Below are 26,145 nucleotides of genomic sequence, written 5' to 3'. Positions count from 1 at the left end.
GGAAATCCTTCGTCTAAAGAAGTTGGACGCATTTTTTGTTGGATAATCTGATAAAAGATCTTTCATCCAAAAAAGATCTTCACCTTTAGAAGAACATTCTCAGAAAGTTTTTGTCCATCACCTCATGCCATTGAACATGTAATGGCCAGTTTGAAAGACTGTGACATCCAATATGGACTAAGATATGTATGGCTGCGTCTGTTCACCAGACAATGGCCGAATCGGCGGCATATGCTCTTTGCTGAAAAATGCAGCCAATCGGCATGAACATTTCACTGGTTAAATCTCTGTATTACTGCAGTCCCAGCACTGATTGGCGGTTCAGTAGGGCTGCTATACAGCACAATACAGTGCTGCATGTGCTGCTACATGCGCTATGGTGCTATCTCCTTGGATGAGTTGCCTGAGGTCGTCTCTATTTTATGTTTGGGCATGCTGTGTATACTGTACATGACTCTGAAGCTCCTGTCCTCATCATACTAGTAGTAAGTGATTTACATTCTCCAGCAGCCCTTTCTGACTTTTATATTTAAGGACTTGCTTTATCTGTATTCGTTATCTGCTTATTTTTATGTAATCACCATTTTGTATTATTTCTGATTAACATTTTAAAGGCTTCAGAACCAGTTACCAGTTTTCCATAAAGTTATGGTTTCAAAATATAATATTTTTAACGTACAATGGTCGTCTCAGAACTAATTAATGCTGTATATTGCGGGACTGCTGTATAAAGCAACTCATCTTTTCATCTGACTTTGTTTTAAACTTAATGTACTTTTTTTTTTAAACCCCCTCCCAACATCTGGCGTACATGTATACTGGATGCCAGATGTCATTGCATAGAGCGATTTTTGGGAGCCAAGCCAACTCTATGTGTGGTTGTTTTTGACATCTGACACCCGGCTGCAACAGCAGTGCTCAGAGATAACTGTGATCCCTCTGTTAACCCTTTTTAGACGACGCTATCAGCTCTAGCAGTTGCATTTAAATGGCACAACACGGGCATCTGTCACCTGAACGACCCACCTGTGATGAGATTGTGGGCTGCTGTTTGGTTAACCTGGCAGCCTGGGGCCTTATGAGCCTCGTGTGGTGCAGAGTGTAAGCTCTTGCCTACGACCTGAAGGTTGCAAGTTCGATCCCCGCATGAATCAGGTAGCCGGCTCAAGGTCGACTCAGCCTTCCATCCTTCCGAGGTCGGTAAAATGAGAACCCAGCTTGGTGGGGGGTAATAAATAATAATTACCTGAAAGCGCTGCGGAATAAGTTGGCGCTATACAAATACCATGATTTGATTTTTTTTTTTTTTTATGAAGGTCCCCAGACCTGTCATGGATTCCTTTCTATTAAGGCTATAGGATGCTTGTAAAAATATATGCTGTAATACTGAAGTATTGCAGTATATTGCACATGGGATCAGACAATCAACAGTTCAATTCCCATAAACAAAACAAAAAGTAAAAAATAATAGATTTTTTATGGCACATATAAAAAATATAACCCCCTACCTTTTCCCAATCGCTGTATTAAAACAAATAATAATTGGTATAATTGCATCAGTAAAAGTCCTGTTGATTGAAATATCACATTATTTTATCAGTACATCATTAGAAAAAAATATATCATGCTAGATTTGCTCTTTTTTTGGTCACCCCATCTTCAAGAAAACAAAATTAAATGAAAAGCATCAAAAAGCTGTTCCCCAAAATGGTACCAAAAAAATGACAAGTCACCCGGCAAAAGGAGTAGCCCTCACATAGCTGCTTAAATGGAAAAATGAAAAAATGAGGTAAAAATATGGCAACAGGAAATATTTATTTTTAAAGATATTTTTTACATTCGTACAACATAAAAAGCTATATAAGTTTAGTATTGTCATAATCATACTAAGTCACAAAATAAAGATAACGCATCATTGTAAAAATTAAGCCCCTCCTTACCCCCCAAAAGTGGCGAACTTGCCCTTTCTTCTCATTTCTACCTACCTAAATAAGTTAAAAAGTTTTAATAATGCATTGTACAGGATTAGAGATGAGCGAGCACCAAAATGCTCGGGTCCTCGTTATTCGAGTCGAGCTTTTTGTAAAATTCGAGAGCTCTATTCGAGTAACGAACCCCATTGACTTCAATAGGAGACTCGAGCATTTTTGTATGGGACCCGCCGGTTGCCGAACTTTTTTTTTCTTTTTCTCTGTGTTCTCTCTCTCCCTCTACCTCTCTCTCGCAGCGGGGAGGGATCAAATCTGACACGTCAGCGGCGGGGAGGGGCCAAAACTCAGGCGGAGTCGAACACAGCGTGATGCTCGCTCGAGTAGTGAGCACCATCGAGTATGCTAATACTTGAATGAGCATCAAGCTCGGAAGAGTACGATCGCTCAACTCTATACAGGATGTTAAATGTCCCAGCGAACTATACAATGCATGCCGCAAAAAGGAAGCCTGCATGCAGCTAGGTCACTGACTTTTTGAAGAGCTGGTAAGATCCATCATAACTCTCACACAAACATCTCACCTGACAGATCTATGCCTGAAGCCCTAAATACATTATTGCTTCTTTAGGGACCTTTCACAAATGCATAATATTTCTGCAAGATGCACCTAAAGAAGCAGAAGCGATCTGAATGTTTACATGCAGGTTGGGGAACTTTCATATGGGATGGAATTAGAGTGCACAATGAAGCAAATTCGCAGCTGTAGAATGTTCCATCAAAATCAGCAAGCCCTAATGCAGATTTTCATACAGAATTGAAGGCAGGTTTTCAGCCATTTCCAATTTCACATCAAAATCTGCACATAGCCTGTTTCAAAGGTCCCAAAGTACCTCAGGTGGCAAGACCGTTCATCTAATCACGTCACAATTCTAATCATTTGCATATTTGCCTGAGATGTAACTGCATGCCGAGTTTTGTAGCAAAACTACAACTTCTTCTAGGGGTGGTGTTAATGACAAAGATTTTATGTTAAATCAATTCAGCAGGTCAGTCCGATTTACGTTGTTACCAAATTTATATAGTTTTTTTTAAGGTTTTGATTAGAGATGAGCGAACACCAAAATGTTCGGGTGTTCGTTATTCGTAACGAACTTCCCGTGATGCTCGAGGGTTCGTTTCGAACAACGAACCCCATTGAAGTCAATGGGCGACCAGAACATTTTTGTATTTCGCCGATGCTCGCTAAGGTTTTCATGTGTGAAAATCTGGGCAATTCAGGAAAGTGATGGGAATGACACAGTGACGGATAGGGCAGGCGAGGGGCTACATGTTGGGCTGCATCCTAAGTTCACAGGTCCCACTATTAAGCCACAATAGCGGCAAGAGTGGGCCCCCCCCCTCCCAACAACTTTTACTTCTGAAAAGCGCTCATTAGCATGGCATACCTTTGCTAAGCACCACACTACCTCCAACAAAGCACAATCACTGCCTGCATGACACTCCACTGACACTTCTCCTGGGTTACATGCTGACCAACCGCCCCCCCTCCCCCCCACAGCGCACACCAAAGTGTCCCTGGGCAGCCTTCAGCTGCCCTCATGCCACACCACGCTCATGTCTATTTAGAATTGCGTCTGCCATGACGAGGGACCGCAGGCACACACTGCAGAGGTTGGCACGGCTAGGCAGCGACCCTCTTTAAAAGTGGCGGAGCGATAGCCCACAATGCTGTACAGAAGCAATGAGAAATAGAATCCTGTGCCACCGCCATCAGGAGCTGCACACGTGGGCATAGCAATGGGGAACCTATGTGCCACACACTATTCATTCTGTCAAGGTGTCTGCATGCCCCAGTCAGACCGGGCTTTTTAATTCATAGACACAGGCAGGTACAACTCCCTATTGTGAAGTCCCTGTCGACCCACAGCATGGGTGGCTCCCTGGAACCCACCGGTGGTACACAGAAATATCCCATTGCATTGCCCAACACAGCTGAGGTAGTAATGTCGTGCTTAATGCAGGTGGGCTTCGGCCCACACTGCATGCCCCAGTCTGACTGGGGTTCTTTATAAGTGTACAGATGTAGTAAAAACTCCGTGTGCACCTACAGCATGGGTGGGTGCCAGGAAGCCACCGGCGGTACATAGAAATATCCCATTGCATTGCCCAACACAGCTGAGGTAGTAATGTTGTGCTTAACCCTTTCCAATCCAATTTGTATATGGTTTTCCTAGGGGGCTTACTCTTTTTCTGCCGTTATACAACGGCGCTATATGCTGGCTAAAGCCAGTACTGCATGAGCTGACACGTAGGATAGGCTCCGACAGCAGAGAGGCTGGCAATATACAGTAAGAGAACCCCGACGGACGTCTACCAACAACGGAGCTGTACAGCCTTAAACCCTAATGTCTTCACAGGTCACACAGTGGACTGGAAAGGGTTAATGCAGGTGGGTTTCGGCCCACACTGCATGCCCCAGTCAGACTGGGTTTCTTTATAAGTGGAAACAGATGCATTTATAATTCCCTGTGGACCCACTGCCTGGGTGGGTGCCAGGAAGCCACCGGCGGTACATAGAAATATCCCATTGCATTGCCCAACACAGCTGAGGTAGTAATGTTGTGCGTAATACAGGTGGGCTTCGGCCCACACTGCATGCCCCAGTCAGACTGGGGTTCTTTAGAAGTGTACAGATGTATTAAAAACTCCGTGTGCACCTACAGCATGGGTGGCTCCCTGGAACCCACCGGCGGTACACAAAAATATCCCATTGCATTGCCCAACACAGCTGAGGTTACGTCAGCTGTAATGCAGGTGGGCTAAAAATTAATTTGATTACACTGTAGGCGAGGGCCCACAAAAATTGCTGTATCAACAGTACTAATGTACATCCCAAAAATTGGCCATGGCCAGCCAAGAGGGCAGGTGAAACACATTAATCGCTTTGGTTAATGTGGCTTAAGTGGTAACTAGGCCTGGAGGCAGCCCAGTGTAACGAAAAATTGGTTCAAGTTAAAGTTCCAATGCTTTTAAGCGCATTGAAACTTTTAAAAATTGTTCTGAAAAATTATTTGACTGAGCCTTGTGGCCCTAAGAAAAATTGCCCGTTCAGCGTGATTACGTGAGGTTTCAGGAGGAGGAGCAGGAGGAGGAGGAGGAGGAATATTAGACACAGATTGATGAAGCAGAAATGTCCCCGTTTTGGATGGTGAGAGAGAACGTAGCTTCCATCCGCGGGTGCAGCCTACGTATTGCTTACGTATCGCTGCTGTCCGCTGGTGGAGAACAGAAGTCTGGGGAAATCCAGCCTTTGTTCATCTTGATGAGTGTTAGCCTGTCGGCACTGTCGGTTGACAAGCGGCTACGCTTATCTGTGATGATTCCCCCAGCCGCACTAAACACCCTTTCCGACAAGACGCTAGCCGCAGGACAAGCAAGCACCTCCAGGGCATACAGCGCGAGTTCAGGCCACGTGTCCAGCTTCGACACCCAGTAGTTGTAGGGGGCAGAGGCGTCACCAAGGATGGTCGTGCGATCCGCTACGTACTCCCTCACGCTCCTTTTACAGTGCTCCCGCCGACTCAGCCGTGACTGGGGAGCGGTGACACAGTCTTGGTGGGGAGCCATAAAGCTGGCCAGGCCCTTAAAGACTGTTGCACTGCCTGGGATGTACATGCTGCTCGATCTACGCACATCCCCTGCTACCTTGCCCTCGGTACTGCGCCTTCTGCCACTAGCGCTGTCGGCTGGGAATTTTACCATCAGCTTGTCCGCAAGGGTCCTGTGGTATAGCAACACTCTCGAACCCCTTTCCTCTTCGGGAATCAGAGTGGGCAGGTTCTCCTTATACCGTGGATCGAGCAGTGTGTACACCCAGTAATCCGTCGTGGCCAGAATGCATGCAACGCGAGGGTCACGAGAAAGGCATCCTAACATGAAGTCAGCCATGTGTGCCAGGGTACCAGTACGCAACACATGGCTGTCCTCACTAGGAAGATCACTTTCAGGATCCTCCTCCTCCTCCTCCTCCTCCTCCTCCTCAGGCCATACACGCTGAAAGGATGACAGGCAATCAGCCGGTGTACCGTCAGCAGCGGCCCAAGCTGTCTCTTCCCCCTCCTCCTCATCCTCCTCATGCTCCTCCTCCTCCTCCTGTACGCGCTGAGAAATAGACAGGAGGGTGCCCTGACTATCCAGCGGCATACTGTCTTCCCCCGCCCCCGTTTCCGAGCGCAAAGCAGCTGCCTTTATGGTTTGCAGGGAATTTCTCAAGATGCATAGCAGAGGAATGGTGACGCTAATGATTGTAGCATCGCCGCTCACCACCTGGGTAGACTCCTCAAAATTACCAAGGACATGGCAGATGTCTGCCAACCAGGCCCACTCTTCTGAAAGGAATTGAGGAGGCTGACTCCCACTGCGCCGCCCATGTTGGAGTTGGTATTCGACTATAGCTCTCCGTTGTTCATAGAGCCTGGCCAACATGTGGAGCGTAGAGTTCCACCGTGTGGGCACGTCGCACAGCAGTCGGTGCACTGGCAGCTTAAAGTGATGTTGCAGGGTGCGCAGGGTGGCAGCGTCCGTGTGGGACTTGCGGAAATGTGCGCAGAGCCGGCGCGCCTTTACGAGCAGGTCTGACAAGCGTGGGTAGCTTTTCAGAAAGCGCTGAACCACCAAATTAAAGACGTGGGCCAGGCATGGCACGTGCGTGAGGCTGCCGAGCTGCAGAGCCGCCACCAGGTTACGGCCGTTGTCACACACGACCATGCCCGGTTGGAGGCTCAGCGGCGCAAGCCAGCGGTCGGTCTGCTGTGTCAGACCCTGCAGCAGTTCGTGGGCCGTGTGCCTCTTATCGCCTAAGCTGAGTAGTTTCAGCACGGCCTGCTGACGCTTGCCCACCGCTGTGCTGCCACACCGCGCGACACCGACTGCTGGCGACATGCTGCTGCTAACACATCTTGATTGTGAGACAGAGGAGGAGGAGGAGGAGGAGGAGGGTGCTTTAGTGGAGGAAGCATACACCTCCGCAGATACCAGCACCGAGCTGGGGCCCGCAATTCTGGGGGTGGGTAGGACGTGAGCGGTCCCAGGCTCTGACTCTGTCCCAGCCTCCACTAAATTCACCCAATGTGCCGTCAGGGAGATGTAGTGGCCCTGCCCGCCTGTGCTTGTCCACGTGTCCGTAGTTAAGTGGACCGTGGCAGTAACCGCGTTGGTGAGGGCGCGCACAATGTTGCGGGAGACGTGGTCGTGCAGGGCTGGGACGGCACATCGGGAAAAGTAGTGGCGACTGGGAACTGAGTAGCGCGGGGCCGCCGCCTCCATGATACTTTTGAAGGACTCAGTTTCCACAACCCTATACGGCAGCATCTCAAGGCTGATGAATTTTGCGATGCGGACGGTTAACGTTTGAGCGTGCGGGTGCGTGGCGGCGTACTTGCGCTTGCGCTGGAACACTTGCGCAAGCGACGGCTGAACGGTGCGCTGAACTACACTGCTGGATGGGGCCGAGGACAGCGGAGATGAGGCGGTAGTGCCTGTGTCCTGAGAGGGGGGTTGCATCTCAGTGGCAGGTTGGGGCACAGGGGGAGAGGCAGGGGTGCAAACCGGAGGCGGTGAACGGCCTTTGTCCCACCTTGCGGGGTGCTTGGCCATCATATGTCTGCGCATGGTGGTGGTGGTGAGGCTGTTGGTGTTGGCTCCCCGGCTGAGCTTTGCGCGACAAAGGTTGCACACCACTGTTCGTCGGTCGTCAGGCGTCTCTGTGAAAAACTGCCAGACCTTAGAGCACCTCGGCCTCCGCAGGGTGGCATGGCGCGAGGGGGCGCTTTGGGAAACACTTGGTGGATTATTCGGTCTGGCCCTGCCTCTACCCCTGGCCACTGCACTGCCTCTTGCAACCTGCCCTGCTGATGCCCTTGACTCCCCCTCTGAAGACCTGTCCTCCTGAGTAAGCGTTGCACACCAGGTGGGGTCAGTCACCTCATCGTCCTGCTGCTCTTCCTCCGAATCCTCTGTGCGCTGCTCCCTGGGACTTACTGCCCTTACTACTACCTCACTGCAAGACAACTGTGTCTGATCGTCATCGTCCTCCTCACCCACAGAAAGTTGTTGAGACAGTTGGCGGAAGTCCCCAGCCTCTTCCCCCGGACCCTGGGAACTTTCGAATGGTTGGGCATCAGTGACGATAAACTCCTCTGGTGGGAGAGGAACCGCTGCTGCCCAATCTAAGCAGGGGCCCGAGAACAGTTCCTGGGAGTGCTCACGCTCCTGAGCAGGTGTTATTGTAGTGGAGTGAGGAGGCTGGGAGGAAGGAGGAGCAGCAGACAGAGGATTCGGATTGGCAGCAGTGGACGGCGCAGAACTGCGGGTAGACGATAGGTTGCTCGAAGCACTTTCTGCCATCCAGGACAGGACCTGCTCACACTGCTCATTTTCTAATAACCGGCTCCCGCGTAGACCCATTAATTGGGCGATGAATGTGGGGACGCCAGAAACGTGCCTCTCTCCTAATCGCGCAGCAGTCTGCTGCGACACACCTGGATCAGGAGCTTGGCCTGTGCCCACACCCTGACTTGGCCCTCCGCATCCTCGGCCGCGTCCACGTCCTCTAGGCCTACCCCTACCCCTCAGCATGCTGTATTACCAGTGATTTGATTTCACAGGCAGGAAATAAATTGGCGCAAGACTGCAGGCCAAATATAATTTTTGCCCTTTTTGGAAAACGAAAGGCCCCACTGCCTCTAGTGAATGAATTATCTAAGTTTAATAACTGTGCTGTGTCCCTGCTTATGTGTCACAGAACGTGAGGGTAGCAGAGTTATTATAACTCTGGCAGAGCAGGTATTTTTTTTCCCAATTAAGGAAAGCAAATGGCGAAGCCAGCAGTAAAGCATAGCTGGGTGCGTCTGATTTAGCACTGTTCTTCACGCAGCTCACACGTCTCCACCGCCCGTAAGGACGGACAGAGGCTGGACAAATAGATTTGTTTTCAGTTTTTTCCCACCAAAAGGCAGCACTGCGTATATTCTATGAACATGAGAAGTTTAATAACTGTGCTGTGTCCCTGCTTATGTGTCACAGAACGTGAGGGTAGCAGAGTTATTATAACTCTGGCAGAGCAGGTATTTTTTTTCCCAATTAAGGAAAGCAAATGGCGAAGCCAGCAGTAAAGCGTAGCTGGGTGCGTATGATTTAGCACTGTTCTTCACGCAGCTCACACGTCTCCACCGCCCGTAAGGACGGACAGAAGCTGGACAAATAGATTTGTTTTCAGTTTTTTCCCACCAAAAGGCAGCACTGCGTATATTCTATGAACATGAGAAGTTTAATAACTGTGCTGTGTCCCTGCTTATGTGTCACAGAACGTGAGGGTAGCAGAGTTATTATAACTCTGGCAGAGCAGGTATTTTTTTTCCCAATTAAGGAAAGCAAATGGCGAAGCCAGCAGTAAAGCGTAGCTGGGTGCGTATGATTTAGCACTGTTCTTCACGCAGCTCACACGTCTCCACCGCCCGTAAGGACGGACAGAGGCTGGACAAATAGATTTGTTTTCAGTTTTTTCCCACCAAAAGGCAGCACTGCGTATATTCTATGAATAATAACTGTGTTGTGGCCCTGCCTATACAATTCTTTCCCTGCAGTATCAATGGAGGGTGGAATGCTCTGCAGAGGCGATTTTGAGAAGCCCAAAAAAAATGCAGCACAGCTAACAGCAGCCTGGACAGTACTGCACACGGATAAATATGGCCCTAGAAAGGACCGTTGAGGTTCTTGAAGGCTACACTCACTCCTAACACTCTCCCTGCCTATGCAGCACTTCTGTCCCTAATGCCAGGTGCAACGGTCTGCAGAGGCGATTTTGAGAAAAAAAAAAATCCCACTGCTAACAGCAGCCAACACACAGCTATCAGTGGCCCTAATAAGGACCTTTGGGGGGTCTTGAAGCCTACACTAACTACCAATTCTTTCCCTACAGCAGCTCCGGTATAAACAGCACTGTCCCTCATCTAACTCACACCGCATCTGAGGCGAGCCGCGGGAGGGGCCGACTTTTATATTAGGCGAACACCTGATCTCGCCAGCCACTCACAGCAGGGGGGTGGTATAGGGCTTAAACGTTGCAGGGGGAAGTTGTAATGCCTTCCCTGTCTTTCAATTGGCCAGAAAAGCGCGCTAACGTCTCAGGGAAGGAAGTGAAAGTAACCAGAACACCGCATGGTGTTCGTTACGAATAACGAACATCCCGAACACCCTAATATTCGCACGAATATCAAGCTCGGACGAACGCGTTCGCTCATCTCTAGTTTTGATACTTTTTCTAAAAAAGATGTGCACATTCATGGTCTGCTAACATTGTTTTTTTCTGGCAATGGTGCTGCTTGATTTTATTTTTTCAGGATGAATAATACTTTTTATGGGTACTATTTTGTGATCTGCACTACATTTGATCATTGATATAATACACTGCAATACTCCAGTCTGAGCCTTACAGGCCACTATAGATGGCAGACCCGTAGCAGCAGATAGGGACATCGTGATCACATTGCAGGGGTCCCATGGATGAAAGAGGGAGCCCCCTCTCTCTGTCAGCCTTCTACATGCTGTGGTCACATTGACCATGGCATGTAAAGCGTTAAACATTGGGGATCGGCGATTTCTGTCTCATCTCTGCTGTTAGAACAGGTGCCCGTGTTTCTGCTAACATTGAAGATCCATACTGGTATTGTGCTGAAGAACTTTAAAAATTTGTGCCATCAGAATATAGTTTATTAGTGACCGCTGTAAAAAGGTATATGGGTGGTTACTGAGGGGCTACTGAATGTAAAAGAGGAATAATATGGCAATGACGTACAATATTTTATGTAGATCCAATGTAAACCGTTAACTATATGCAACAAAAACAAATTAATTAAATATGAAGGTGCACATAAGCCATAGCTGTGAGAATTTCAGTAACAAACGTGCTTCAGCAGACGTTTAATATCTGCACAACTGTTGTATATAGTAACCACATAAAATTGCAAGGTTCTTAGCAGATTTTGATCAAAACATATGGTCCAATTTGCCGCATCCATGCAAACCTTAAAGGGATTATGTTACCAGTTTCATGACGTTCGACTCAGAGCTGAGCGTTAAGTCATGGAGGCAGGCCATGCTAGTGACAGTCTTCTCCCTATACAGAAACGGGGAGAGAGCTTTCAGTCTGCATGATGCAGGCAGGGAGAATCTAGCACAACCCGCCTGCAAAACTCAAAGCTCAGTTAAGAGTCAAACTTCATCAACCTGTTGACAGAATCCCTTTAATGAATGGATTCCTAGCTTTATAGGCACCCATCCATTAAGGGTTGCCTGGACATGGCAGATGGGCCCACATGTATTGATCAAACCTGAGCTAGGAACCTTGCATTTTTTATGCAGTTAGCATAAACCACAATTGTGCAGTTTTACACAGATATGTGTATGAGTGCAGAAGCACATGGTTTTTCCTACCTTACCATAATATTAAGATGTCCTTAATTCTATATCATATGCATAATATTATCACAGTCAATAAATGCTTTACCCTAGCCAGGAGTAAATAGTTCCACAGCTGCTGGTTGCAAATAGGAGTCTCCTCTGAAGTAACTTAGTCTTAGCAGTAACTTTGGTTAACAAAATTACTTAATCTGCTAACAGAAATATGTAGTAACTGTATAATGATCTGCTTCTGGGTAGGAGTCTCTTGTCGTAACCGATGCAGATTTGTAGCGTAGTCAGAAAGCCAGAGGTTGGCACATGGGTAGTATCAGTTAGCAGTACAAAAGGAGCAGGCACTTGACATAGTCAGTGGAAGCAAGGGGTCAGTATATAGGTAGTAGCAGTTTGCAGTATGGAGGAGCAGGCAGGTGGTGGAGCTTACAGTGTCTGGGAGCACAATAATCACACAATGAGTGAGTGGAAGGGCCAAGCCTTATAGGGAGTCCAATCATGGAAGAGTGCAGAGCCAATTAGGTACTAGATCAGGAACAAGGAGCAAGGGAGCTTATCCAGAGAGCTGGATAGCTCTACCCAAAGAGCCACCACCTGGAGCACAGGAGCTCCGGGGCTTGAGTCCTGACAGTAGCCCCTCCTTCCAGAATGGCCTCAGGACATTCCAGGAGTCAGTGTTCCTGCATATTTCCCATGAAAATCTGCAGTGAGCCTAGGGGCATGGAAATTTTCACCCATGAATTCTCCTCTGGTCCATAGCCTTTTCACTGCACCAGGTATTGCAATTTACCTCTGCACATTCTCGAGTCCAGAATTTTGTTCACCATATATTCTTTCTCTCCTTGGACTCATACTAGTGGAAGAATTCTTCCAGCAAATGTGTTCTCCTTGAATGATTTGATTAGTGACACATGGAACACCAACTGGATTCTAAGTCTGCCAGGGAGTTTTAGGTAGAAGGTGACCTGGCCCACCTTTGCAGAAATCTGGAAAGGCCCATTAAACATTTGCTCCAATTTGGGAGAGGGCAAATTCATTTTTAAGTTTTTAGTAGACAGCCACACCTTATCACCCACCTGGAAGATAGGGAGACGCTCCAAAGCTCCATCTTCTGCCTTTTTGTAGCGTTCTTGGGTCTTTTGTGGCATATTTTTCAGCTTTTTTTGAGTTTCCCATAATGTAGTCAGCCTATGATTGACCATAGGGGTGGTAGTATTCATGGGAAGGTCAGGAATGAACACCAGACATAAGCCAAGGTTAGAACAAAAAAAGGATCTTTGGGACGTAGAACTATAAGCGCTGCGGAATATGTTGGCGCTATACAAATAAAGTTTATTATTATTATTATGTCTGGAGTTGTTATAGGCAAACTCTACTGTAGGTAAGTAGTCCACCCAATCATCCTGGAGGTAAGAAATGAAACAGCAGAGGTATTTTTCAAGAGTCCCAGGTAAATCGTAATCCCTAGCCCAGTACAGAAGCTTTTGAAAATTTCGAGGTAAACTGAATCTCTCTATCAGAAACTACATTATCAGGAATGCAATTCTGCCTAAATATCTCCCTGATTATTACTTCTGCAGTTTGTTCAACTGTAGGAATCTCATTGGGGGGAATAAAATGGGACATTTTTGTGAATTGGTCCACCACAAGGATGGCAGTTATTTCTTTAGAAGCGGGAAGACCCACAATAAAATCCAGTGATATTGATCTCCAAGGCCTGTATGGTCCTGGAAGTGGTTGAAGAATTCCTAATAAAGAATATCATGGTGTCTTATTTCGTGCACCCTTTACACAAGAGGCAATACATTTTTTCACATTCCTACAATTAGGCCACCAAAAGGAATGAAGCAGTAATTCCAGAGTTTTCCTGACTCCTGGATGGCCAGTAAGTTTTTAGATTCATGGACTAGATTAGGGACTTCAAGTGGAACAAAATCAGGAACATACAGTCTATTTTCCTGCATCCAAAACCCCTTCATAAAAGAGAGATGCTCATCCTTAGAAGGGTGATTGAGAACGGGGTCATTTTGGTACCCATCTTGGAACTTAGGAGTTCTTTTGAGTCAAGTATTCCCAGAAAGGTTTGGGGGTACAGTCAGTATTAGACTCCTCCCCTGGTTCAGTAAGAATCCTGGACAAGGCATCAGCCTTGCCATTTCTTGAACCAGGCCAATAAGAAATGATAAAATTGAATCTGGAGAAAAACAAGGCCCAAAGTACTTGTTTTTCCGATAGTCTTTTAGCCGTGCGGATAAACTCTAGATTCTTGGGGTTAGTAAGGACTACTACAGGATGATTGGCACCTTCCAAAAGATGTTTCCATTAGGAAAGGGCAACTTTAATAGCTAATAGTTCTTTGCTTCCAATATCATAGTTTGTTTCAGCAGGTGATATGATATGAGACAGAAATGCACATGGGTGCAGTTGCATCTTGTCTCCGATTCGTATAGACAAGACAGATCCCACAGCAGAATCTGAGGCATTCACTTCCACAACAAAGGGTAGTACCTGATTTGGATGAACCAGTACTGGTATAGAAGTGAATAGAGCTTTTAGTTTTTCAAAGGCACCCTGTGCCTCTGAAGACCATGAATATGTTTTGGCTTTCTTTGTGAGCGAAGTGATTGGTAAGATAATTTTTGAGAAGTCTTTTATAACTCTCCGGTAGAAATTCGCAAATCCTATAAAGTGTTGAACATCTTTTAGTTTTCTTGGAGTGGGACAATCAACCACAGGTTTAATTTTGCTAGGGTCCGTACTCAGACCAGCTGGGGAGATTATACAATCCAAAAGATATTGGATCCTGATTTGTTCAAGCTCACATTTTTCCAGTTTGATATAAAGATAATTCCTTTGGAGATGTTCCAAGAGTAGCTGGCCATGCCTGCAATGTTCCTCCAAGCTGTCCGAAAATCTAAGAATGTGATCAAGGTAAGCAACAACAAATTGATCCAAAAAAATCTTGAAACACATCGGTTGCTCGGTGTTAAATGCTGGTTGACTGAAAGACTAGATGGGGTGATTCCCAAATACCCACAGCTTCTCCTTTTTATGTTCAGTAAGTCTCTGATCAATTCAAATACATAACCGATTAAAGTCCTCCAAATTGTCAAGGGTCTCAACTCTGAACAAGCTCCTCTTTCATTGGCTCAGATAATCTTTGTCGGAATTGACTTTTGGGCAGCTAGGTTCCATGTGGTATCAGTCACCTAGCAATGAAATTCTGCCATATGTAACCTATCCTCTGCTGTGGCACAGCAATTTGGGTCCTTAAAGACTTGATTCATAGCGGTAGTGAAGGCATTGAGATTGTCAAGGAGGTTACTGTTTGTTTCCACATAAGGCGAGGCCTATGCAAGCGCCTCATCTGTGAGAAGGTTGATGTAAAAAAATACCCTTTTTCTGTCACTGCTAAATGGAGTAGATTGCATCTGGAAGTAGATATGCCACGGGTTAAGGAACCCTCAGTCAATCCCGAGCAACGTTTATGGGCAGTGCCATGCAAACAGCAGAACCAGAATTGCGCAACTCCAGAAGTTGCTCCTGTGAACCACCTATCTCCCTTTGTAGGTCAGAAACCTTTCCCTGTTTGGTGGCACAAAACTCTTAAAGCTCAATATCCTGTTTCCTCAAGGTGGTCACAGCAGACTCCATTTTGGGTGTGGTTATTCGGTAACGATCTGGTTCTGTAGCAGTTTGCAGTATGGAGGAGCTGGCAGGTAGCGAAGTCAGTGGAAGCCTGAGGTCAGTACACAGGTACTAGTAGATCGCAGTATGGAGGAACAGGCAAGTGGTGGAGCTTAACTACTGGCTGGGAGTACAATAATCACACAAGGAATGAGTGGAAGGGCTAGGCTTTATAGGGAGTCCAGTCATAGAATAGGGCGGAGCTAATCAGGAACTAGATCAGTTGCAAGGATTCAGCAAGAAAGCTTATCCAGAGAGCTGGATAGCTTAGCATGAAGAGCCGCCGCCTGGAGCACATGAGATCCTGGATTTGAGTCCCAACACACTGTTCCCTGACCAAATTATTAACACAGTATCTTTGGGTGGTTGTGAAGTGAAGATGATGTTACAATAATACATTTTACTGGGGAAGATCCTGGGTGATGGTATTCACGACTTCATACTACAGAAATGTGAATATCTGGATACTGTTAGTCTCAATGGTGGTCTTTCTTCTGATGACAGCTCAGCACTTGCAGTAGGTAATTGCAGATCGAGTTTCCTTTATCAATTGACAGACCTCCCTGTAGCTCTCATGCTGAAACAATTGAGTGGCAGCACTCCAGGAATGTGAGTTGCACTCTCTCCGGCACAGGAAAACCCAGCTCTCCAGCAGCACTGGGCCATCTCACTCCTCACAAGGCTCTCTGCAAAAACTTCTCAGTCACTACACAGTCTGGGAACAGAACCTACCTTTTATACCCAGCTAAGCAACAGGGCCGCTCACTCCTTGATAATTCACTATAGGATACGGACAGCATAAACACCATTGATTTGCTTTTGGGATATTCAGATATGGGTGGAAAAAATCACAGCGTGCCCTATCTTGGTCCATATTACGCCAAATGCCGACTGCAAAAGTGGAGAGCCGATCCTTCAGCGTCCAGACCTCGTTGCGGGCCACATAAAAAGACAAGGAAGGTTGGATTCGGATTAGGGGCCTCAAGTTTGACACAGGAAGAACCTTACAGAATGTAAGAACAAGTACAAGATTGTATGAAACAGTGTATAATAGTACATACAAATATGTGTAAACTGTACTGGAAATAACCCGCTGCTGCTACCTCCTACACCGGGGCAGCATCAGCACCCTTCCTGAAGAACTTCATGGTAACAGCACAGCACAGCACAGTGGTGAATAGGTTAAACACACTGATTCATCATTTTCCCAATCTTGAGCTCTGCCCCCTTAAATACTGATCACATGACAGTGACATCATCACAGGTCCTTCAGCCACCACTTCTCCTCCTCCTCACTGCTGAGCTCCGCCCCCTTATGTACTCATCACATGGTGGTGACATCATCACAGGTCCTATTGCAGTGTAGCAGGTCCTCATCCCTGCTGTTGTCTCTGTTATCAGCCAGATGATATATATACACATATACAGCTACATTATATTACAGTATCAGACCCCTGCGTGTGACTCCGGCCGGCAGGTAAGAGACGCCGGAGGGGTTGTTGCAGAGAAGGTCTTGCGGAGCGCGCAGACATGGTACATGTTTTCAGTACTGCCATAAATTACACAGTAAGCGGCGGCGCACACGGGGTGATAAATGTGACGTGTTCTCCGGTCAGACCGTCCTACTGATCCGTCATCGGGCGCGGGGAGTCGCTGCTGGACACTCGGCGGTATTGTTACCATGGAAACCGTGTAATGCCCAGCGAGTGTTGATCCCCATGATTGTAGCGGGGTGTCAGCGCTATGTGACAGCGGCTGCTGGCGGCACGGACACTGAGCCGCAGTGTACCGTTATACCACGGTGTGGGAGGTGCGTCCCGCCAGCGCCATAAATGTACAGTGCAGGAAGGGGTTAAATACCAGCTGATACGGAATATCCCCCACACAACAATATATCTGCTGGGCTCCCCCTGCTCTATAGTAGAAGGCTGACAGATCAGACGGCATGTTCATCGGGATGGGTTCCCTTTACATATAATGCAGACCTCAGCTGCTGCAGAACCTCTTTTCATGCTCAAAGTTCCCATTAAGCACTGATCACATAGTGGGTACCATGTTCCTTTAGATGCTAGCAGTAGTATTCCCCCAAAAGCCATCTACAGTTGACAGCCACATTGCCTCCTCAGTATCAGCCATGTGTCGGGTTGTAATGAGTCGGGTCATCCAGGGGCGTAACTATAGAGGATGCAGGGGATGCGGTTGCACCCGGGCCCAGGAGCCTTAGGGGGCCCATAAGGCCTCTCTACTCCATATAGGGAGCCCAGTACTATGACTAGAGCATTATAGTTGGGGGCCCTGTTCCAGATTTTACATTGGGGGCCAGGAGCTTTAAGTTACGCCTCTGGGGTCATCTTTATCTGCTCAACAGTTGCCTAAATTCATAATTTGCCTGGAAGTGGTGGCCGCCTCACCAAAGGGGGTTAAGGATGTAGATATGGGCACTGGAGGGAGTATCCATATCTATCAGACATTTTCCACATATAATGTCAATTTGCCTTGTACTGTATGTCTAGGTTAGTAATACCTGTTTCCATACATGTGGTGACGGCTCTGAAGACCCCGTTTCTCTGAATGTTCTATAAGGGGGGTACTGTATATCACACATGATGATGTCCCAGTATGATTTAGAGTCTCTCCTTCTCTCATAAAGGGCCGGCAGCACTAGAACCCTCCAGTTCCTCCAGTTCTCTCATGTCCTCATCCAAAATGGTCCTCATGAATGACCCACCGAGGATGGAGAAGAACAGCAGTGAGATTACCAAGAGAATATTAAACATCACCTTGGAGATCATCTACCTGCTGACCGGAGAGGTAAACTTTTCTGTATTTCTATCACCTTTATGGTATTATGTAACGAGTCAGACTAAGGAAAGAGCAAATCCATTCTAGGAAGTATTGTTGAGCAACCCGATCCAGTAGAACCCTATTTCACGTTGAACTTTTCCTGCATTTATCTGAACAGGTAGTTCGTCCTGGCCAAACAGCAGAAGAAGAATTATGGTGGCTTGGTGGTTAGCATTGTGGCCTTGCAGGGTTGTAGTCCTAGGTTCAAGTCTGACCAAGGGCAACATCTGCACTGAGTTTGTATGTTCTCAATGTGTTTGTGTTGGTTTTGCCCCCGACTCCAAAAACATGCTAATAGGTGAATTTAAAAATTGTGAGACCAAATGGGTACAGAACATATAAAGTTATGTAATGTGCTATACAGATGTTGTCACTAGGACCCCAATGCTGCAAGGCAACATTGCTAAGCGCTGATCTTCTTCCTCTAGGGGTATTGATGAATATTTGGTGCGAACTAATTTAGACTGAACTGAACTTTTTCCTATTCAAACCAACCAGACGTTTCAAAAGTTTGCTTATCTCTAATAAGAACAACCCAGTGTCCTGTGTAACCGCTTCCAAGTGAGGGAAAACAAAACAACTGAACATCAGAAAAGGAAGATTGGCCAAAAAAATATGGTCATTTCTGTATCCTGGTAAACAGTGAACTAATAGTAATGTTGTATGAGTAATGAGAATGGTAAGTAGGCTCCTTGTAATGATGAGCAAAAGGTCAGCTGAGAATCAACAAAATTAGAAGGCCAAATTTGGCCTGGAGTATTCTGACTCAATAACATGGCTGTAAGCATATCGGCTGAACTAACTTCTTTTGTAGTTATGGACCAGTACTCACAGCAGGTATATTTTGTCAGACAGCATCCAACTCGACTGCAGAGGCATGTGAGAAGATTCCAGGGTTTATTCAGGAAGAAATCTTGTAGAATGCACATTCAGCAGTAGGTAAAAAGAATGATGATTAGCCAAGGCACAGAGTGGAGACCTAACACATAGGCTATAGACAGGAAACTCCCTAGCAGGAGGAAAGGGAAGGGTTATGCAACACAGGGGGTACAGAGAACCAGGAGGGACAAACTAAAGAAGGCAAAAACTTGCAGATACAGTACAGGTTATACATGTCAATGAATAGAGTCAGGTAGGTGAGACATGACACTCCCCGTCTGAAATCTTTAGATTTCACTGAATACTGTTTTGACATAATGTCCTTCAAAGTCCAGAAATTCTTGTTCAACCTAAAAAACAAATAAACAAATGGAACAGCAATAATAAATGAACAAGTCAACTGTTGTGGCAAAGTAATCCAGAGGTGGACTTCTTCAGGTTCTCTCAGTTGCAGTCTGCGGTGATATGCTCCCCGCCATGAGCTGTGTAGGATAATCATGGCTTCCTCAGGTGACTTCCTGCCTTGGAAGAAAAAGCACTAGTTTAAATTCTGCTACTGTAGGGTGTGCTTTACACATATGCCAACCACTACACTTTGATGATGCGTTCTTTGCAAAACACTGAGCAATGTGAATTAGTCTGCCAATAGCTTGCACGAGAGATCTCCATGTCGAGAAACGCTCAAAGCGATGTGACTTCAGCTTCACCTTAGAAGTTATGGAAGTGTAAAGTGTAGAACTTAGGGCTCTGATTTCCTTGTCAGACGCAGGGTCCACCAGATCATAGATGGCATTGGTAGGTAACAAACATGGATCTTCGTATAGAAAACTTGGAGGTGAAGACCATATGTGGTCTAGCAGATTTGATGTTGGTGCGGCTCTTGTTCCCCGGTCAGCTGGATCAAGTTCTGTGGGGATGTAATGCCACTGGTTAGGGGTGGAGAAACTTCTGATCCTTTCTACTCGGTGTCCTACATACACGTGGAATTGTTTTGTTTGGTTGTGTATATAACCGAGAACAACCTTACTGTCTGTGTAAAAGGTGAATGAATCAAATGCGACGTCCATTTCATCCCTTATCACTTCGGCAATCTCTACTGCTAGCACGGCTGCACAGAGTTCAAGTCTTGGTATGGAATGCGCAGGTTTTGGGGTTAGTTTGGCCTTACCTAGTACGAATCCACAGTGTAGCTCATTGTTGGCTCCTGAGATCTTCAGATAGGCCACTGCGGCTATGGCTTCCATTGATGCATCAGAGAAGATGTGTATTTCCCTTTTGACAGCAGCTGAAAGAGAACTGGGAGCATAACAGCGCGATACTTGGAGTTGTTCTAATACTTTCAAGGACCTTTTCCATTTTTCCCACCTTTGTTGTTTCTCGACAGGTAAGGGAGCGTCCCAATCCATATTCTCAGCAGTAAGCTGTCTCAGAAGTATCTTGCCCTGAATAGTGATGGGGGCTATGAACCCGAGAGGATCATAAAAACTGTTCACGACCGATAAAACTCCACACTTGGTGAAAGGTTTGTCACAAGCTAATACTTGAAATATAAATGTATCTTGTTCGATATTCCAGAGCAATCCTAGGCTGCGTTGTATAGGAAGAACCTCAGAGCTGAGGTCAAGGTCCCGCAAGTTGATTGCATGATCATCAGATGGAAAGGCCTTCATTACTTCCTTGCTGTTGGAGGTAATCTTGTGTAGCCTAAGGTTCACGACAGACAGCATTTCCTTGGTTCTGGTGAGGAGATCAATCGCCTCTGCGCTTGTGGGTAAGGATTTAAGTCCGTCGTCTACGTAGAAGTTCTTCTCGACGAATTGTCGAGCATCCGATCCGTGCTCCTTCTCACCTTCTTGGGCTGTCCTTCTCAGTCCATAGATTGCTACAGCAGGTGATGGACTGTTGCCAAAGACATGTACCTTCATCCGGTAATCTTTGACCTCTTTGCTGACATCATTGTCCTTGTGCCATAGGAACCTGAGATAGTTTCTGTCATCTTCCTTAACGATGAAGCAATGGAACATCTGCTGGATGTCAGCTATAACCGCAACGGGTTCTTGTCTGAAGCGAATTAGAACGCCCATGAGGCTGTTGTTTAGGTTAGGGCCTGTGAGGAGAAGGTTGTTGAGAGAGACACCTTCATGCTGAGCACTGGAATCAAACACAACTCTGATTTGTACAGGTTTGCGGGAGTGATACACACCAAAGGACGGAAGGTACCAGCATTCTTCTCCTTCCCTTACCGGTGGTGCAGGTTCTGCATGGTCTCCATCGAATACCTTCTGCATGAAGTCTAGGAAATGTTTTTCCATTACTGGTTTTCTCTCAAGAGTGTGTTTCAGAGAGGAGAATCTAGTGGTAGCTTGCTGCCTATTGTTAGGTAGCTTTACTCTTGGAGAATGGAAGGGTAAGGGAGCTACCCAGCTATTGGAGTCATCTTGGGTGAATTCCCTTTCCATGACCTTGAGAAATTCAATGTCTTCTCTAGCAGGTGCCAACTTGTTATCGTCACTTGTTGTATTGAACACTGTTGATCCGAGACTGTCATCCCAGAGGAAAGTGTTTGTACTGTCTTGTTGGTCATGGTGCCACTTACTGTTAGTCAGTTTCTCCTTCACCCGATAATGGTGTGGGCATGGATGAAAATAAGTACTGCGACCATTTGGCAAGATGTGTGTTTTAAATGAGGAAATCTTGGTTGGCTTTTTCATCTTGTCTATACAGACATTGCCTATGATGACCCATCCTAAGTCAAGGTGCTGGGCAAATGGTGCATCATGAGGTCCATTAATTTGCTGACGTATTTTGTGCACCCTAAGAATGTCTCTACCCAGCAGAAGTAGGATCTCTGCGCTCTTGTCAAGGGCTGGTATTTCGTTAGCTATAGCCCTTAGGTGGGGATGATGGAAAGCGGCCTCTGGTGTAGGGATCTCTCCCCTATTGGATGGTATCTGATTACATTCAACAAGTGTGGGCAAGGGTATCTCAAGATTGCCCTTAAGAGAGGCTACTACAAGTCCGCTGGCTCTTCTCCCCGAGACCTCTGTCACTCCAGTACATGTACCCAAGGTGTATGGGTAAACATCTCCCTTTATGTTAAACAAATCAAAGAGTTCTGACCTTGCAAGTGATCGGTTGCTCTGGTCATCGAGGATGGTGTACACCTTCATAGTCCTTTCTGGTTGACCCTGGGGGTACACATCGACTAGGCATATCCTTGCACAGGACTGGTCGCAAATGCCTTCTCCACAGACTTCTGTGCATGAAGAAGATACAGTGGTAGGACTTGCTGCTTGATCTGTGTTCTCCCCGCCATACGTTGGTGGGGTAGGGAAACTTGTAGCTGGTGCAGTACTAGGTTGAGATGGGTGAAGAGCTTGTACATGATCTTCACAACCACACTCAATGCATTTGATGGCATTTTTACAGTCTTTAGAAATGTGTTCAGTAGAAGCGCAACATCTGAAACATACCCCAAACTTCTTTAGAAGCTCCTTGCGTTCTTGGAGTGGTTTCTTCCTGAAGCCGATGCACTTCTTGAGGGGATGAGGCTTCTTATGTAAGGGACACAGGCGATTAGGGTTTTCAACCTTTTCATCTTGATTGCTTTTGTAACTGACTCCCTGTGAAGCTGACAAAGTAGAGGGAAAAATATCAGTCTTTTTTACTGACACTGGACCTCTGCGGCCTTTGTAGTCGACGCGTGAGTTGTCAGACTTGAATGGATGTGGACCGGGATTGGATTCCTCATAGGAGAAGCTTGGGTCGTTCTTGGATTCTGCAATGTTTTTGATGAACTCACAGAAGTAGGAAAATGGAGGAAAAGAGACTTGATTTTCTCTCTTATATCTTGACCCCAGAGCGGTCCACTTCTCTTGAAGGTTGTATGGCAGCTTTGACACGATTGGGTTTACTCCACGAGCAGTATCCAGGTAACTGAGGCCAGGTAGGTGAGTGTCTCCCTTGGCCAGCTGTAGCTCTAGCAGTAAGTCACAGAGCTCTTGGAATTTCTGATTGTCTTTAGCAGATATCCTTGGAAAGGTTTGCAGACGTTTGAATAGAGCATTTTCTATTGCTTCAGGACTACCATAGGTTCTCTCCAGTCTCTCCCAAGCGGCTGCAAGGCCTGCTGCTGGATTTTCAATGTGGACAGATCTGAGTCTCTTTACTCGTTCTGTAGACTGTGGGCCAAGCCACCGGATCAGTAGATCTAGTTCTTCCGAAGCAGTAATACCGAGATCGTGAGTTGCAGTTCTGAAGGCACATTTCCAGCCTCTGTAATTCTCAGGCTGGTCGTCGAACCTTATCAGTCCTGTCTTGGTGAGCTCACGACGTACCATGTATCTTGCAAACTCTGACATGTCAGTTTTCTCTGACTTCAGGTGTGAAATTGGTTGAGTGGTGCTGATCACATCGTTTGTGGTGTTTTGCGTGAGAGACGTAGGTACATATGGGGCTGTCAGGGTGTTCAGCCTGGGAGCTGGTTTGAAGTCCATAGGTTTGGTGACATATGGATATGGAACCATGTAATTGCTAGAGGTTTGGAGAACCGCTGGTATTTTGAATTGTCCATGAATACCGGTATATTGAGCTTGCTGGGGTGCAGAGCCTTGGTGCTCCATATAGGATGGAAGGTTGGTGTGAGGAACGAGCAGAGTTCTGTGCTGACTTTGCATGCCTGGTGCTGTGGAAGAATGTGCGGCCTGTCGCTCTGGAGAGACATCTATTTTGTCTGGAATGTTTGTGGCAGATGGGGAATTGAAGCATTGGCTTAGTACATAGTCTCTTGTACGCTCGAGAGGTTCCTCTGCATCCAGTCCGCTGAAGTCAATGCTGTCTCTTTCGCTCTGACTCGTGGCTTGTTCTAAAACTCTTAACCTTGCTACAGCTGTAGCATGTTCACATTGTTTCTCCAGAGCCTCTATTTCCGCTTTTCTATGTGCAGCTTCCACTTCTGCTTCTGCTTTCTTATGTGCAGCTTCCACTTCTGCTTCTGCTTTCTTATGTGCAGCTTCCACTTCCGCTTTCTTATGTGCAGCTTCCACTTCTGCTTTCTTCTGCGCAAAGACGGCCTGTATCTTAGTCGCTTCCGCTTCTACGCGTGCTTTTAGAAGCTGCTCACTGAGGGCCGAATGCTTTGAAGATCGTGACCTAGATGTACGCTTGGAGTGCCTGGTAGAGTCAGAAATGTGAGATGACACCTTCGGAAGTTGCGCAATTCTCACTTCTGTCTTAGACTTAATGTCGCGTACTAAGCCGTCTCTTTCTACACTGAGATGTTGGAAGCTTTGCAATTCCTCTATGGAATCCTCTGTGTTTAATTTTTTCAAAGTGTTTTTGTACTCCTGGACTTTTATATTATAATGTTCATACGTTGCACGAAGCTGTTGCAGGGCTCCCTCTAGTGGTGACACATGGAGTGAAGACAGACTCTGCTGGATGTTGGAGACATGACTCAGTAATGTTTCCCACAGTTTTAAAATGTCAGAGGAAAGTTCCTGCTTGAGACTTTCAAGGTTCTCGCTAACCTTCCAGGTTGGCTTATTAGAGCGCTTGTCTCTCTCACTAGGCTACAGACTAGGGTCCATGCTAGCTTGTGCCTCAGAGTGTTCTTCAGCCATGATGCAGCACACAGGATGGAGGTATCACTGAGGAGAGTTAAAGCTTGGTGGGAGATTATGAGCTGCAGCTGTGGTTGTATGTGGAGCTGCTGGAGGAATCTTTACAGCGGTGTCTGGCTGTATTTATACATTCTTTTTACTATTCTGACTCAATAACATGGCTGTAAGCGTATCGGCTGAGGTAACTGCTCTTGTAGTTATGGACCAGTACTCACAGCAGGTATATGTTGTCAGACAGCATTCAACTCGACTGCAGAGGCATGTAAGAAGATTCCAGGGTTTATTTAGGTAGAAATCTTGTAGAATGCACATTCAGCAGTAGGTAAAAAGAATGATGATTAGCCAAAGCACAGAGTAGAGACCTAACACATAGGCTATAGACAGGAAACTCCCTAGCAGGAGGAAAGGGAGGGGTTATACAACACAGGGGGTACAGAGAACCAGAAGGGACAAACTAAAGAAGGCAAACACTTGCAGATACAGTACAGGTTATACATGTCAATGAATAGAGTCAGGTAGATGAGACATGACATGAAGACTTGGATTTTTGCCACTTGTTCATGTCTTTTTGTAGGTGAGGTCTCCAGAACCGAACACAGTATTCCAGATGTGGTCTCCCTAGGGCTCTATACAGCGGGATCACAATCTCTCGCTTTCTGCTGAGGGACAAATAGTGTGTTCAGTTCTCTACATGTCTCCCTCCATACACAGGATTACACGATGGTAAAGAAGACATCTGGTGACGGTACGACTCCCAACAGCCATCTCCATGAGTCAGGAGGACGGAGCATGAGCCAGAGCCCCATCACAGAGGCTCCTCCTCACTTACCGATACATGAGCAGAAGATCCTAGAACTCACCAACAAGATCACTGAGCTGCTGACTGGAGAGGTGACACTGCTGGGAATGCTGGGTAATTATAAAGTAACAGCACTAGAGGAGTCTGGGTAATGACTGTATCATTGTGTGTGTCAGGTTCCTATAAGATGTCAGGATGTCGCTGTCTATTTCTCCATGGAGGAGTGGGAGTATTTAGAAGAACACAAGGATCTGTACAAGGACATTATGATGGAGAACCACCAGCCTTCAATATCGCAAGGTAAGAAGAGACGTACGAGAGATATATACTGTAAGTAGTGTAACGTGTGTGTGTGTGTTTATGTATATAAATATATATATATATATATATATAATCACTTCCTTCATCCATTAAGCTCTCCATAGCATCGCGCTCCTTACATTGCCTCCCTCATCTCAATCCACCAGCCCATGCTCTCCACTCAGCTAATCAAATCAGATTAAGTGCCCCTTTAATTCGAACCTCTCATTCCCGCCTCCAAGACTTCTCCAGAACAGCAGCAGTCTTCTGGAACGCGCTACCCAAAACTATCCAGGCAATTCGTGATACACGAAACTTCAGACGTGCCCTAAAAATGCACCTCTTCAGGGAGGCATACCATATCTCCTAAACTAAACCTTTCTTTACTCCACCTGATAACATGCTCCCTGACCTACTGACTACAATCCCTGCTAGCCGTAATCAACCATCCCTGCAGTCATACCGATTCAACCACTACACGGCTTATGTCTGACCATTGTATATGTGTATAGCATCCCTCACTTTCCACCTCGCCACACTGTGCACATCTCCAGCCCCTTTACCTTCTGTATCACCCCATTATTTGTAATATGTGAGCTTGTTGGAGCAGGAC

General features: G+C 46.4%; 1 protein-coding gene across 1 annotated transcript in view; it reads left to right on the top strand.

Annotated features, from left to right (window-relative positions):
* Positions 1 to 26,145, top strand: part of LOC136616003 (zinc finger protein 850-like) — a 134,465-nt gene that overhangs the window by 94,906 nt on the left and 13,414 nt on the right. The window contains exons 15-16 of the mRNA XM_066594195.1: positions 17,740 to 17,900; positions 25,415 to 25,532. Of these exons, the coding sequence (XP_066450292.1) occupies positions 17,740 to 17,900; positions 25,415 to 25,532 (279 nt within the window). The remainder of the gene's footprint in view (positions 1 to 17,739; positions 17,901 to 25,414; positions 25,533 to 26,145) is intronic.

This window comes from Eleutherodactylus coqui, chromosome 1, assembly GCF_035609145.1.
Source record: "Eleutherodactylus coqui strain aEleCoq1 chromosome 1, aEleCoq1.hap1, whole genome shotgun sequence".
Taxonomy (NCBI): domain Eukaryota; kingdom Metazoa; phylum Chordata; class Amphibia; order Anura; family Eleutherodactylidae; genus Eleutherodactylus; species Eleutherodactylus coqui.
This window is presented reverse-complemented; position numbering and strand designations above follow the sequence as displayed.